Genomic DNA, 16,032 nt, shown 5'->3' on the forward strand with positions numbered 1-16,032 from the left:
TGCACACACGTGTAAAAAGTAGTCGAATTGAGCTCATTTTCAGCGAATTCAATTCAGATAATTTCAGTAAGGTTGGGTGCTCAACAACGCCATTGTGCGTGTGCTTCCATACGAGCACATTTTAAATAACTAACTTAAAATCTTTATTATTGTTGATGCTGCTCTCGTCTCGATAGCCATGTAACCGTTAGCCCATGGATGTATCGCGTTAGCCCATGGAGGTATCGCGTTAGCTTGGCGTATGCATAGCCTTGAAATATGATGGAAACGGGCTCCCTTGCGATAACCGTGTTTTGTTTTGGCTCGTTTATTCTGTCTCTTTCCCCACATGCATACCGGTGAGATGCAGCAGACCAATGCAAAAGAGGCGTTTGATTCCTACTCACAAAGTGTTGATATTCGTCCCAAGTCTGTTGTTTCCAACCCCAGTCCCACTCACGCCAGTGTAGCCTAGTCCGCGAGTCTCTCATCCCTGTGCTGGACGTTACTATTCTGCAGCAGCCAATCAAATCTCGCGATAACATGGCGCACTAGCGCAGGTGCACAGATGGTCATAAATCCTTGATGAACAGGGTCGCGTGAAACTCGGACCAAGTGCATACATAATAAATTCACAAAGGAATATCACTCGATTTCTCTCGTCTAATACATAATACATGTATATAATTAACATAAAGTTAGTGCATCCAACTCTAGTCATCCTAATGTCATAATCACAGTAGCCTACATAGAGGCTAATATCAACCACACCCGAAGCAAGATGTCCAGGACAGAAATGAACTTTATTAGGGCAACGTCTGCAAACGTCAGGTCGGATGAGGACAGCAACGTATCGTACAGTGGAGGTTTAGAGCAGTTATCGATCCTCTATTGAACCTTTAATCTTCCTCAATATATTTAATGACATAATGCAGTGACATAATGGATAGAGGTTATCATTACCAACATTAGAATAATTCCATTTGTATGTTTTACAGCAACTAACCGCTTTACAAAAAGCAAAATAATACAATATATCATCACATGTATTTACAGTGTAGTAAATATACCTTTGTCGATTTTTACACAAAATTATTTACAGAGGTGAAGCTAACTGCGTAAAAATTGAGGGCTCAAAGAATAAAAGGAAGGGAGGATGGTTTAAAATATTTTTGCATAACCTTGAATGTGCCAACTTAAGATATATCACACCAGCGCAAGACAACTGACAACTAACTTCAGTTAAGAATAATGAAAACCAACAGTACATTTACAGACAGCTAATTCAACCGTTAATTGACAAACATCTGCCTTCAACACCTCCCTTCATGTCAGTAGAAAAATTGGTGTTTGGGTCCTCTAAATAAAAAGCTCTTCTATTTTCTAGAACACACAAAAACACATACCAAGTACTGGTCTGTATAACAAAGCAAAACGTCATCCTTGCATTGCAGAGGTTGACTACTTGTCAAATGGTTGTCTTGTACTTCTGTCTCTGCAGCTGCAAGTATAGTCTTCCCAGTACAGCCGTAATATTGTACCTTAGTTGACTCGCATTAGGGGAACACAAAGTAAATTAATATCTCCGTTTTTGTTTTCCTTTCAATCTGTGAACTTAACTACTAAGTAAACTAAACCCTAAGTAACACAGACATCCTTTGGGCTACGCCTTCAGATTGAGGATTCAGCAAACAAGGTGTACTGTACAGTATAGAATGAAGACAAAAACAATAGTGTGTGTGTGTGTGGGGGGGGGATTAAAGTATTCACCATTAAAAGCATGAGCTAAACAGCTCTGCCGGTTGAAAAGCCTGATGAGGATAGGAAAATGATGAATTCTGCAGTATGCACATCATCACAGTCGATCATGTAGAATTCTGCTGTGGCAGCTATCTAGAACCGATTCTCATAAAAAGAACACAAAATGAGTGAAGTTAAGAAAGGACTTTGTGGTTTGCATTGATTCGTAGCTTGGTCCATCTTCCCCGCACCTAAATAAAGTATACATTTCATGTTGGTTGACTTCGTCGAGGACCTTTACTACAGCAAAATGCAATTCATGAAGTTTATCTGGTACTACATTGCAGTTCCTGAACTTTGGTTTCCTTCATGCCACGTCTTTATAAATCTTGTGTTTGGTAAACTTGTTCAGTTTTACTTTTAAAAGCTTTTTCTTTTCCCTTTCCATGATGAGGAACTGCTTCTTCTCAACATATATCCTCCTGATTCAAGTATATTAAAACATTTGTAAACAAAATCCAGGCATGGAGTTAAAATTCATTATATTATACACAAAACACATTAGCTTTCTTCAGCACCAACACACTTTGAATTTGGAGGGAAAAAAAAACATTTAAGTGCGCACATTGTTCTTTCCTTGTAGTCATCATGTCCAATATCAACCAGATCAAAAGAAAAGGATGTGTTTAAGCATGGCTGTGGAGAACAATATGCAAAAACAAAATGTCTGGTTTAACATGAACAAGTCTGGTGTTCTCGGTCAGTCTTCAAATCCTCCATAGTCCTGCCTTCATACTCATATTTATACACAGACAACAGTGTACATAATGCACTTGATGCACAAGCTCTCCTTCGCAAAGGCATGTCAACATGGAAAGGTCTATTGGAATAAGGGAATTGTGTTTCACCCCAGGAATAACAATATTAACTTCCTCACAAGCATACTTGGAAAACATTCTGAACAAGTTGGCACAAGCATCCAAAACTACCGTGACATCACAGAGAATGAACGTATGGCACGGCCAAAATGATGAGCCAGGACGAGGGCCCGGAGGTTTCCATGATCCTGTGAGGTGATCAGGGAAACCTCTGGGCCCCGGTGACAGCCCAGGGAATGGAGGGGCCAGAGGACTCCTTTGCTGCTAAACAACCAACTGCACCATATTTAAACAAAGGAAAGTCTCCATTGTTGGACACAGTCTATCAAGGTAAATAGAGCATATCTGACCAAATACCAAAGGCTCTGACAGAAGGTACACACAGTGAGGAGAGGACTGATTTTCCTTCCGCTAGTGCAAGCTAGTCTTTGGTGCCTGCCGCACTGCTTGGCGTACTTGGCCCTTGCACTTTGACGCTAGCACATTCCACACAACAGACTACTGAGGGAAGACAATGGCAAGAAGGGCCAACGAAGCCCAGAGCCGCTCTCAGTATAGTTCAAACAGTTCTCCCATGTAGCTCAGCCTGGCACCGTCTCAACTCCTCACAATGCTTATTGGCATTACTTCACTATTCTGATTCGGGGCAGTAGTCTGTATTGTATAACAATTTGATTTACTCATGTTTGTTTTCAACGAATCCAACGTTTAGTCTTTCTGATGAATCGATTTGGTTTGTTTAGCGTAAATGATCAAATGAAGGTCACTCGGAAAACAAAATCATATTTATCGTATTTACCTTACAAATAAAAAAATCTTTTACTATTTACATAATGAATAGGGACAGATTTAGCAAAGCTTTTGAAACTGAAATGAGTGCCAATCTTCCTGAAACGGAAAGAACTGAAAACACGTCAGCCTGTTCTGGATGCTTAAAACCATCAAACTATGTTCTCGTGCTAAATATGCAGATACAAAACTTTTGTAAATCTGGTCCCCAACATCATAACCTTCTGTATGATTATTTGTTTTGACTTGAGGTACCGGATGTTAATGCTTTACATGAATATTCAACCACACAGGGCGATTATTATCAGGCAGCAGATTAGTAATGAGTGTATATTTGTGTATCATATGGTATTGTTTACAATACTTATAACTGTATATATATACACATTTATGCAGAGACACCGCCTACAATAGTACCTTTAAGTTGTATGAGGCAAGTTTCTTCATCTCTATTTTCAATATATAAACATCTGAAAACCCTAGAAAAGGCACAATGAACAAAACAACCTCCCAATTGTGTGTACTGTGTATGGGCAAAAAAAAGAGAAACAATTATTACTGGAAAACACTGCCACTAGACATAACTGTTTCAAATCTCTTCTCTAAGGCCAATTTCTGCTGTCCTCTCGACGCAGAGAACCGTTTTCCTCCAGATTACCACTCCTGAACTGCTGTAGTGTTCCAAACTTTAAGTGGGGGCTAACTGATTCAAAGGGACAGTTGTGACACCTGCAGCGCTGCTGCCGTCCTCCAGAGCCAAGGGGCACCCCGGTCTCTCTGGACTGCATCGTGTGGGAGTCCCAAGAGCAGCTTCATCCCAGTCAGCTTGACCATCGGTCATCGATGGACGAACGGCTTGACCGGCGCTGGGTTGTCCCTGACCCAGCTCCCCCGGGGACAGTCACTGGCTGCCAGCCCTGACCTCCACTGCACAATAAAGTAGTCATGTCTGTGGTGGCCGTGCTTGTGGGGATGCGCTCCTTACGTAGGATGGGACAGAGGCTTTCAGCACCACCTTCCAGAGTGCGATTCCGCTCCCCGTGAGTGTGTGTGTGTGTCAGGGTCCTGTCCTCCTCCTGCCATGTCTCTCTGAAGGGTGGAACGAGCCCCCTCCTCAGAGCTTGGTCCCAGAGTCAAAGCTCTCTCATCGTCTGCAGGTCGTCTTTGATCGAGTTCAGCCCCATTGCAAAAGCTCTTCATCTCAGGGAAATGTTCATCAACTAACGACAATAAAAAAAAAAGCAACTAAAAACAGGCAAGTTGAATTACAGTTATTTGTGCAAATCACAGAAAAGGTCTCCTCTTAACACTTTTGTCAACACGATACAAAAAATCAAACGGCGACGAGAAGGCAGGGACAACAAAATGGTTTTAGATACTGTGACCCTCCTACTGTCCTTACCAATGCTGCGTTGTGGATGTCAGTGCTTTCTGTAAATCAAACGCCGTCCTCAAAAGATTCCTCTTGCGTCTCAGTATCCTCCATAACATCAGAAACACTGACTGTTTTGACAAACCAAAAAACCCCCCAAACAAAACGGAGAGTTCTTCGACACGTTGATCGTCAAGCAAACATGGCCGACTGGACGGTTTAGGATACAAACTCGGAGGGAACCGGAGGAGCGCCCGAGGAGAGGGAGAGAGGAGGGTCGTAGTAGTTGTAGTAGTTGTAGTAGTAGTAGTAGTGCAGCATGATGACTGGCGTAAGGGGGGAGGGGGACGATGGGGGGGGGGTTGGTGTCTCTCATACGATCTTCTTGATGCTGGGTCTCTTGAAGCTGCCGGCGCTGCGCTGCTTCTGTACCTGGCTGGCCGAGCCGTGCCTCGTGCGCCCGCTGTTGTTGTGACTCGTGGTCGGAGAGAGCTCCACGTTCTCCTTGTCGATGCCTGGGGAAGAGCGGACACACGCACGCGCACACACACACACACGCACACACACACGCACACATGCGCACACACACACACGCACACGCACACAATCAGGATCAGGGTCGACACGTCGGACTAAAAGACAGGTGACTGTTGTTCTGCGGGATGTTCTTTAGAGTTCCCCAAAAAATCAGACGATGGAGCAAAGTTACTGAGGTGGATATCGATAATGCTCTGCGCTGAAATCACATGGCTGACATCTAAACATCCACCAGTAGATGGCGCTAATGCACCAGAAATGACTCCGGTGCCCCTGAAGAGGAACAGGGTGGTTCCTCTATGTTTTGGACACTATCCAAGTCTAAGGGGGGGGGGGGGGGGGGGGGTATATACAGTGTGAGGGCATTTATATTTCCCTCAAAAAGGCCAGTGTGGCTGTGGGCTTTGAGATACACCCCTGCCCCCCCCCCCCACCGACACACCACCAGGGGGTGCTGTGTGTGCTGGGTGCCTGGGGGCGGGGCGGGGTGGTAGTACCTGGCCAGACGACGTGTGGAGGGAATATGGCGGACTTAGAGCAAGGCAGAGAGGCTTCACACAGAGTGGGAAAGAGACAGGAGTGAGTGACCATGGCAACCCAAAAAGAGGAATGACAGGAAACAAAAAAAGAGTATTAAACATAATCAACAAAACCAAAACAAAAAAATAAAACTAAACTTAACGAGTGATTAACAAAGTAAATGAGAAAGGACTTATTCACATCACACCCTCTCTTGTGTACGATCTACTGTGTTGTAATACAGTTCCCTCCCACCCAAATAGAATAATAATAGAAAAATTACATAACTATACAATAGTGAAAAACAATGTTTAGCACTAACAGACTATAGGCTTAAGTTCCCAAACCACTGTACTTCAGAGGACATCAAGCTGGGCATAGTTGGAGACTGTTTATAAATCAAAACCATGCAAAGAAAGGTCACCTGAAGTCAGTGTGACGAGAGATGTGTACGCGCAGACAAACCAATTATGCACACACATAACCGATTGGAAACGTCATGCAATAATGGAATTAAAGAAAGAGAAAGAGAAATGGAGAGAAAGAGAGAAAGAGGAGGAATGGATGGTCATATCTATCTCTACATGTTATTTAATACGGGTGTTGTTCAGTGAGATTAGTAGCATTAAAATCGGTTAACTAACGTCTAGATGTTGTCAGGGGAAGCCCAGCGAGACCAGGTCTGGTTTCTACGTAGAGAACGGCTTCTGGTCAATGGATCTGTTAGTTCGGATGCTAAGCTAGAAGCTAGTGTAATTCAATTGCCTACGACCAAATCTGCCAAGACAACACAGGGCTGTGTTTAGCTGACTGTCGTCTCTCTCTCTGCCTGTGTGTCCGTATGTATGTGTGTGTGTGTGTGTGTGTGTGTGAGAGAGTGCAGACCTGGCGAGTGTTGGGAGGTGGCCAGTGAGGTCATGGAGTTGGAGAGGTTGAGGTTGGCAGTGATGCTGAGCTGGCTCTGTACGGGCGGGGGGTACGGCGAGGTGGGCGTGCGCAGACACTCCTCGCTCGTCTCCTCGTCGATCCCTGGTAGGTAGGTGTCAATCAGGGCGTCCAGGAACTTCACGATCAGCTCGGCGTAGTCCGGGATCTGGGTTTGCTGTCGGCAGAGTGGAGACGGATGAGGGCCGCGCCGGCGCCGGAGGAGAAGCCTCCCGTGACGTGTACGGTACGGTGTACGGGAGAGGCTTGTGTAAGCGTATTGTGTTGCCTCTGTGTACGGAATGCGCTATACAAATAAAGTTTGATTTGATTTGCACTGTATACTGTACGTCCTGGGTCTGCTCACCTTCGAGAAGGGCCCGGCGAACCTCCACAAACCGTTGAAGCCAAAACCTATGGGTGAGACAGAGAGGAGAGTTCACATGCATGCTGAGTACAGGAACTAGGGCTGTAACTGACTCTGGGTTTTGAGAGTCGAATCAGATTTTCCTCTTCAAACCACAGATTCGATGCTTCGTTCATTCATTCGTTCCTCCTCTTTCCCCCTAGGCTGAGGGGAGACCGCGGGAGTCGGGACAGCTGTCAAACTTTAAACTCAATTTTCACTGCGTTTAGACTTTAGAGCTCAATCTGTCTATGGGGAAAAAATGTTTTTTCCAGCGGATATCTTAGTTAATATTTGAAGATTGATTTAGGAAAGCAGTTTTGTGTTGTGATATTCCGTTTGGGAAATGCACGATTGCTGGTGCACAGTAGGCTAGGCTAGGCTAGGCTAGACGCACAGCGGAGGGGAGAGGGGCTCCTTGCCTTCTTCCCGCCTCTATACCAGTCATAAGTCTCCTAGCTACGGTACTAGCCTGGGTCTAAAACAAACGATTGTCCCGTCTTATATAAATACCAAGGCAGGTCAGTGGTCCTATATAAATACCAAGGCAGGTGAGTGGTCTTAGCCCACCAGCACATCTTGACAGTGGAGGAAAAAAAAAACGACTTCTTGACTTCAAGAATCTCAGTCGACTGAAAGGTCTCTAACTAATGATTCGCCTCGTCGACTTTTAGGGGGAAGCCCCAACAGGAACCAGCCTGTGTGTGTGTGTGTGTGTGTGTGTGTGTGTGCGTGCGTGCGTACGTGAGAGAGAGAGAGAGAGAGAGAGAGAGAGAGAGAGAGAGAGAGAGAGAGAGAGAGAGAGAGAGAGAGAGTGTGAGTGAGTGAGTGAGTGAGTGAGTGAGTGAGTGAGTGAGTGTGTGTGTGTGTGTGTGTGCGCGCACTCTCACTCTGCAGGTAGGAGGGCTGGTACTGGGGCGGGGACTCCTCGTGGTACACCACGCTCTGGACGATGCCGTGGATGGGGTTGAGGAGGTTGGGGTCCTGGCACAGCGACAGCAGCGTGTTGATCTTGGAGTCCAGGAGGTTGTGACTGCAGGGGGAACCACAACGCCCAACTGAGCAAGACCTTGGGGAATACGCGCGTAGAACGTAGATGTGTGTAGGTATCCCCCACGAGCCCCGGCTGGGATGTCTGTCTGTCAGACACACTCACACGACTGGAAAGACCTTTGGGAAGACGACGCAGGCCTCGGCTAAGAACTCGTAGAGGATCCTCTGGTCGAACTCGTCCGTTGTGTTCTTCACCAGCGTAGCCTGGAGCACACGGGGAGAGACGGGGAGAGAGAGAGCACAATTACATCATCATCATCATCATCTGGAGACCTGTACCACAAACGAGTGGAGAGATGGGAAAAGGAGGAGAGGAGGAAGAGGAGAAAGGAGGGAAGAGGAGGAGGAGACGAAGGAGAGAGAGAGGAGGAGGAGAAAGGAGAGGAGGGAGAAGGAGAGGAGAGAGGTGGGAGGAGGAGGAGCCATCTTACCAGGACAGTGAGCAGCAGAGCCTGGATCTTGGGGTCGGTGAGGACCTCCTCATCCAGCAGCACGTTGGACTCTGACACAGACACCTTCCTCAGAGCGTGGTGCTGCGACATTCTTTGGGTCTCTGCGAGAGAGAGAGAGAGAGAGAGAGGAATGGAGAGAGAGAGGAATAGAAAAAGACGAGAAAGAGAGAGAGAGGAAGTCAGTTTCCGCAGCCCTAGCGTGCAGCTTGGCGTCCCGGGAGGCAGTGAGACTCCACACTCGCCTATTTCATAGTCGTTCTCCGCCACCCGCCTCATCTTGGGGGGCGTGGTGATGCCGGACTCCATCTCCGGCCTCTTTGGTGCTTTAGAGTCCGATATCAGGTGATCAAAACTCTTCCTGGTGCCTGCCACAGCCAACGAGACAGACAGGACCAGCGAGGATGAGGACGGAAGGTCTGGACAGAGTGTAGCACATCGCCTGACCGCCTGGCGTGGGTTTGTGTGTACTGACGATGATTGACACCTCATGTGGTCTTAATGGACGTTTTGTTGCACGGCGAATGCTCTGGTCTAAGGTCATTTAATAAGTAGGGGTTTTTAAACCCTGCCAGCAAACCAAGGTCATTTTGTTGTTTTTTTAACCCTGCTGGCAAACTATTATTATGGGACAATAATGAAAGTAAGTGAATTGATGTGGTTGTGTGTGTGTGTGTGTGTGTGTGTGTGTGAGTGGGGGTCTTACCCAGCAGTTTCTTAGTGTTGGCCTGGGAGGGCTGGCCCATGTCCAGGCTCATGGACTTGCGCGTCCGGGGGCTGATCTGTCCCACGGCGGGGTAGTGGTGGGCCACCAGGTAGCGCTCCGACACCTTGGGAGACGTCCACGGCTGGCTCTCTCTCAGGGTCCTGGGACACGGGGACAACGCGCTCGGATTGGTGGAACAATGAACGGCACGCAGTGTGAAGCAGCTACAGACAAGTGTCCTGCGCTTCCCAAAAAATGGTGGCATGTTGAACCGTTTGTGAAAAATAGTAGAACCCTGAGAAAAAAAAGGTTCCAGATACTGCAGAACCCAAGGCCAGAAAGAACCTAGGGTTCCAAACAGCTACTGACCAGGTCCAACCTGAATGTCTTATACAGTAGCAGAGTCTTTGTAAGACAACTCAAGGCCATTTTAAGTTTTTTTTATGTCTTACTACATTGAAACGTTTTCAAATGGAGAGAAATGTGTCTACCCCCTCTCTGTCTTTACCTGACGACACTATGACATCCATTTACATTACAGTCATTTAGCTGAAGCTTTTATCCAAAGCGACTTGCATTTAATGCTAATGCTAATTGCATTTAACGTAGGAAAAGCCCATGTACTACTATTCGCCAGAACTCACAAGTGCATCTCCTTTCTAAAACAAGTGACTAAGAGCATAACCTAGTGCTGAAGGCAAAGTGCAAGAATAGCAATCTCAAATACAATAAGTGGTTAAAGAGGGAGGATCGTTGCATCTGTCATCTGTATGGCATCTATGGGCCTAGTTTGGCCAACCAATCACACTAGGAGACTAGGTCTGTGCAACCTTACAATAAATAATCCAGGAAGTGCAAGACATGTCTGCAATACCTCAATATGACACGTGTCATTTTGTATTTTGTATGACACCTCACCGGCCAAAAAGGAACCTTTAGGTGCTCCGGGTCCCACAGTACCACTCACCTGCAGCTGGGGTCGCTGTGGTGCACCGAGTAAGTGTCCATGGGGACGTTCTCCATGGTGACGTCGGAGAGGAGCAAGGACTTCCTGTGTTTGAGGCTGCAGCGGCTGCGCACTTCCTCCGAGACGGTGAGCAGAGCTGGGACACACACACGCACACAAACACACACAAACACACACGGTGGATGAAGTCAGTTCACTACTCAAGATTAGTTTAGACCGAGCCATAGCACACGACTTCCACATTGCTAGCGGGGTGGTTAACTTCAGCCAATTGGCAACCTAGGCTACTTTACTCAGGAAAGGGTAGAGTAACATATTAAACCACGTCCAACCGCCTGGAGGGAGAGGTTAAACAAGGTCACAAGGACTCTTATCTCAAATGTGAAAACTGAGAAAGTGAAGCTGTAGCCTATGCTTGTTTAATCTCAGTTCAGTTGAATTTGATGGTAGTTTATTTAGCCATCTCATGACCCAGGAAAAAGATATCAGTGCGACTTGCAAAGGTCATCTTGCAGCCATCTGTTTCTCAGCCTCAGTTCCCAGAGACTGGGGCTCTTTCAGTGACATTACACATTGATTCACCACTTCCCAGTGTGTGTGATCTTCACGCTGTTTGATAGAGAATTGTGAAGAAGTAAAGTCTTAACAGGGAACAGATGGACACAGATAAAAGGTCATCTCGAGGCTCTGACTGGATATATAGATTTGGGCAGTACACTGACGCACACGCCCCCGCAAATACAGCACTCCACCGAAAGAACCTGTGCTTGACAGGAAATGGAATGACATTGAATCCAGTATTTTGAAGCGGAGGGTCTCAAGCCAGGGCTCAGATCACAGGTTCGGCGTCGTGTTCCACGGGGGGGTCGGGTCCGACCAACTAGCGGACTGACCTGCCAGGTAGGCCACGCTCTGGGTGTTGACCTCGAACTTGTCGCAGTTGAGGTGCTTCCCCACCAGAGCCAGCAGGGTGTGGAGGATGCGGACGGTCCGCGCCACGGTGGTGGGGGAGGGGTGTCTGTACCCTGGGCACACGGGAGAGAGCGTGGTCAAGGGAGCGCGAAAAAAAAAGGAGTCGTCGTCACAAATTCATACGTCCTCTACGGAACTAAACTACTACGTATTTAATGTTACCGACTCGAAGACGGGGTGGGAATGTGCGGGCTCCCCCCTTACTTGGACTGTACCAACTCACCTTTTAACAGGTGACCCACTAGTGCAAAGTTGAAGTTGGAGCTGAAGTTGAGGCCCACAAAGTGGTCCATCTGTTTACAGTGCCACTCCAGGGGCTTCCTGGTCTCCATGAACACCTCCTCTGGACTCTGGACAGGGGGAGGAGAACGACAAGGAACGTGGAGGTCAGATCTGTGTGTGTGTGTGTGTGTGTGTGCGTGCGCGACTTAGAAAGAGAGAAACGGACCTTGTCGTTGAAGACCTTGAGGCTGTCCAGCGTGTGGAGGTTCTGCTCCAGCAGGGCCGTGCCGGCAGAGTACAGGTTGACCTCGTCCAGCTGGAGGACAGCCACGGCCACCCAGAAGAGGGCCTTGTGCATGGGGGAGTCCTACGGGGAACAGAGTCCATTATTATCCACAGCAAACACCACCCAAAACCTCTCGCACAGGCAGATGCACACACCCACTCTCACACACACACACACACACACACACACACACACACACACACGAATAATGCAGAGAAAGGGCTGGTGGCCTGCCAGCTAGCACGCCCCCCCCCCCCCAAATCAGTAAACGATGCCAGCGAAAGGCACTTGTCTCTCTGTTAACAGAATATTCACCAGAGCCGAAATAACTCTGCCGTTCGCACCTCCTCAAACTCGCACAACGTGACGGAAACAGAACTGCGGGCGGCGCTCGCAAGGGCGTGCGTCGTTAGAGCGTGCGTCACGCCGTTCCTAAGAAACGTCGCCGGCGCTGCAGCACAGAAAACGCCGTCACCTCTTTAAAATTAGCCCAGGGGAGGAAGTGGGTGTGTTGACTAGCTCGGCTCGGTACCTTGTTGAGGAGAGGCTGGAGCTTGGTCAGCGCGATGACCGTTGCCTCGATCAGCACCTGGCTGTTGTAGTTGTCCGGGCCCTTAAGGCAGCTCTCTAGACCCTGGGGGGGACACAGGACAGGACAGGGCTGGTCACTTCAGACCCGAGTCAGCAGACGGGACAGAGCCAGGCCACCGCGCGTGCTTACGCTCGGGACGTGCTGTGGCCCTGTTTTGACTACGATGGGGCTCAAATGTTCCCTGCAAAAGAATGGCTTCTCTTGGACACGTGTCTTAAACATGTAGGAATACACGAGAGAGAGAGAGAGAGAGAGAGAGAGAGAGAGAGAGAGAGAGAGAGAGAGAGAGGAAGAATGTGAACGATACAGAGAGAGCAAGGCAGAGAACGACAGAGACAGACAGAGAGCGAGAGGGAGAGGGACAGACAGACAGAGAGAGAGAGAGGTGAGAGGGAGGGAGAGAGAGGTGAGAAGAGAGAGAGAGGGAGAGATAGGAAAAATTTGAAAGATAGAGAGAGAGAGCAAAACAGAGAAAGACAGACAGAGAGAGAGAGAGAGAGAGAGGTGAGAAAGAGAGAGAGAGAGGTGAGAGAGAGAGAGAGAGAGAGAGAGAGAGAGAGAGAGAGCCAGGACACCCACCCTGTCTATGCTGAGCAAGGGGGTGGCCTTGCTGAGGATGCGTATGATCTGTTTGATCTGGCCGTGGGTCACCCGCTTACTGATGCAGCCGAACACCACCAGGGCCCGGGGCTGCAGAGACGGGTTGAACTGGAACGCAAACCTGCAGACAGAGAGGCGGGGGGGGGGGGGGGGAGGGAGGGAGGAGAGATGGAGAGGGGAGAGAGGGAGGGAGGAGAGATGGAGAGGGGAGAGAGGGAGGGAGGGAGAGAGAGAGGGAGGAGAGATGGAGGGGGGAGAGAGGGAGGGCAGAGAGGGAGGAGGGGGGGGCGAGAGAGAGGGAGGGAGAGAGGGAGGAGAGATGGAGAGGGGAGAGAGGGAGGGGAGAGAGGGAGGAGGGGGGGGCAAAAGAGAGGGAGGGAGGGAGAGAGGGAGGAGAGATGGAGAGGGGAGAGGGGGAGGAGGGGGGGGCGAGAGAGAGGGAGGAGAGATGGAGAGGGGAGAGAGGGAGGGGGGGGGGGGTGAGAGAGAGGGAGGGAGGGAGAGAGGGAGGAGAGATGGAGAGGGGAGAGAGGGAGGGTAGAGAGGGAGGAGGGGGGGGCGAGAGGGAGGGGGGAGGAAGTGAGGAGAGATGGAGAGGGGAGAGAGGGAGGAGGAGAGGGGGAACGGTTGAGCACACAGGCCCCCTTCACAGTAATCAGAGCCAGTCCAGGAGTCCGGAGCCTCCAGTTAAACGGCTCCGACACCAGTGAATGTGACAGAACTATCTGAGAATTGATTTACGACAGCAAGAACAGTCGTCTGCTAAGCAACGAGCCATACAAGGGCAATGGGGCGCAATGTGGTGTAGAGCAGAGTAGAACAGAGCAGAGTAGAGCAGAACAGAGTAGAGCAGAACAGAGTAGAGCAGAGCAGAGTAGAGCAGAACAGAGTAGAGCAGAACAGAGTAGAGCAGATCAGGATAGAGCAGAGTAGAGTAGAGTAGAGCAGAACAGAGCAGAGCAGAGCAGGATAGAGTAGAGCAGAGTAGATCAGGATAGAGCAGAGTAGAGCAGAGTAGAACAGAGTAGAGTAGATCAGGATAGAGCAGAGTAGAGCAGAGTAGAGTAGAGCAGATCAGGATAGAGCAGAGTAGAGCAGAGTAGAGTAGAGCAGATCAGGATAGAGTAGAGCAGAGTAGAACAGGACAGAGTACAGTAGAGCAGAGTGAAGCAGTAGAGGTCCATACTTCTGAGCCAGCTCTGTCCACTGATCCAGCCATTTACAGCTGGGGATGTCCCTCATACAGGCCTGGAGGGAGAAAGGACATTTGGTATTACTACTGAAAGGACCTTTTCTCTAACTTGATTTACTAGAAACCACTTGACACAGACACTCTAGAAAAGGCATGCCGCAGCTAAGCCAATCGCGTGTTTGATTACTGAGCTGTGCTCATTAGACTAACGCCGGGTTCAGACTGGACCCAGTCCCTGCGGCGCCAAGAATCGGCGTCCGGCCTATTTTTGAGTATTGGCGCTCTTACAGTCTGAACATGGCGTTAAGTGTGTGTTCCACCGTGGCCAAAAACACGCTGGCGACTCGAGGTGCCTGGGCCGCCTGGCTGATCTACCAATCAGCTGTCGCCTTCGAGCGCCCAGATTCGTATCATTTGTAGATCAGTCAGGCGGCACGGGCGCCTCAAGCCGCCTGCTTGTTGTCACGGTAACAGAAGACCGCTCCAGACCAGGTGTAATGGGGTTGAGTTGGGGGGGGTCGGTGTCCGTGTCCAACCAGCATCTAGTATCTGTGGTGAGGTGATGTGTCGGCTGACCTCCATGATCTCCAGCAGGGCCTCGGTGACCGTCTCCAGGGAGGAGAGGGCGAAGGTCTCGCGCTCGTAGGAGCCGGGGGAGAAGGAGCGGTCCCGGTAGCTGGAGCGGAAGGCGATGACGGCGGCGGACTTCACCTTGCTGATGCCGAACAGCAGGTAGAACTTGGGCAGGGAGAATTCGGTCAGGCTCAGACGCAGCACCTGCTTGGTCTCCTCTGCGGACGGGGGAAGAAGAAGATCGCCGATCGGCGCGGCGTCGCGTCAGCCAACGTGTCCTCACATCAACCGACAGCTCCGAACGTCAACCAACAGCTACGAACATCAACCAACAGCTACGAACATCAACCAACAATTCCTCACATCAACCAACAGCTACGAACATCAACCAACAGGCGTACACACAAGTGTGCTGCATAGAATCATTTGTAACAACTGAAAAAAAATTGCATATAGAACCCTAAGGTTCCCTTTTCAGCCTTGTTTCGGCTGCATAAGGTGCTCATGTGAACCACAAAGGCTTATTTCTGAACTGAAAAGGGAGAATCCAACCTGAAAAGGGTTCTATATGGAAAACCTGTTTTCAGAAGGTCCTTATATCATTACAAACGGCTCTATACCGCGGCCTTCTTTATCTATTCATCGGCTCTGAATTTATAACACTTGGACTAGAACGAGCGAGTGGGTGGAATATCTGCACCCTGACATCTGCTCTCCGGACGACCCCGGGGGTTGGGGGGTGGGTGGGGTTGTGGGCGGGGCCTCACCGCTGAAGTTGAGCTGGGCGCAGGTGCACAGGGAGTGGATGATGTTGATGACCAGGCCGTGGGTGGAGGCGCGGAGCGACAGCGGCCCGGTGGCCACCAGCAGCGTGACCACGTGGAAGAGGTAGGGCAGGTGGGCCGCCACGTCCAGGGAGTTGTTGAAGGACAGCATCAGCATGTAGCGCGCCAGGATGGCGATGTCGTCCCACATCAGGTGCTGCTCCAGGGTGGGCGTGGGCGACAGGCACGTCTTGTCGATGATCTTGCACATGCGGATGATCACCTGGAGGCAGATGGTGCGGGGGTGGGGTGGGGTGGTGGAGGGGGGGGGGCACAACGTCACGCGCGAATCTGAAGAAACGCTCGTGGGAAAATCGGGTGTGGGTCATGGTCACGCGATCTCCGGGAACATCGGGGGAGACTTGGAGGTCAGCGGCCACGCAGGGAAATAAGAGAGGGGGGCGTTGTTCACGTCCCAGATCGGGAATTCGTTCAGCCACGTCTAACGGTGC

General features: G+C 49.5%; 1 protein-coding gene across 1 annotated transcript in view; it reads right to left on the minus strand.

Annotated features, from left to right (window-relative positions):
* Positions 1 to 5,130: 5,130 nt before the first annotated feature.
* The window catches only part of LOC311318290 (neurofibromin-like), a gene marked incomplete at both ends in the record, with an annotated part of 56,240 nt that continues 45,338 nt past the window's right edge, over positions 5,131 to 16,032 (minus strand). The window contains 17 exon segments of the mRNA XM_084449577.1: positions 5,131 to 5,273; positions 6,700 to 6,916; positions 7,106 to 7,152; positions 8,035 to 8,177; positions 8,301 to 8,401; positions 8,629 to 8,748; positions 8,887 to 9,014; positions 9,353 to 9,513; positions 10,320 to 10,455; positions 11,213 to 11,344; positions 11,515 to 11,641; positions 11,740 to 11,880; positions 12,332 to 12,433; positions 12,998 to 13,112; positions 14,178 to 14,239; positions 14,760 to 14,974; positions 15,524 to 15,803. Coding sequence (XP_084305703.1) covers positions 5,131 to 5,273; positions 6,700 to 6,916; positions 7,106 to 7,152; positions 8,035 to 8,177; positions 8,301 to 8,401; positions 8,629 to 8,748; positions 8,887 to 9,014; positions 9,353 to 9,513; positions 10,320 to 10,455; positions 11,213 to 11,344; positions 11,515 to 11,641; positions 11,740 to 11,880; positions 12,332 to 12,433; positions 12,998 to 13,112; positions 14,178 to 14,239; positions 14,760 to 14,974; positions 15,524 to 15,803 — 2,370 coding nt within the window.

Source organism: Borostomias antarcticus (assembly GCF_949987555.1).
Source record: "Borostomias antarcticus genome assembly, chromosome: 15".
Classification (NCBI taxonomy): Eukaryota; Metazoa; Chordata; class Actinopteri; order Stomiiformes; family Stomiidae; genus Borostomias; species Borostomias antarcticus.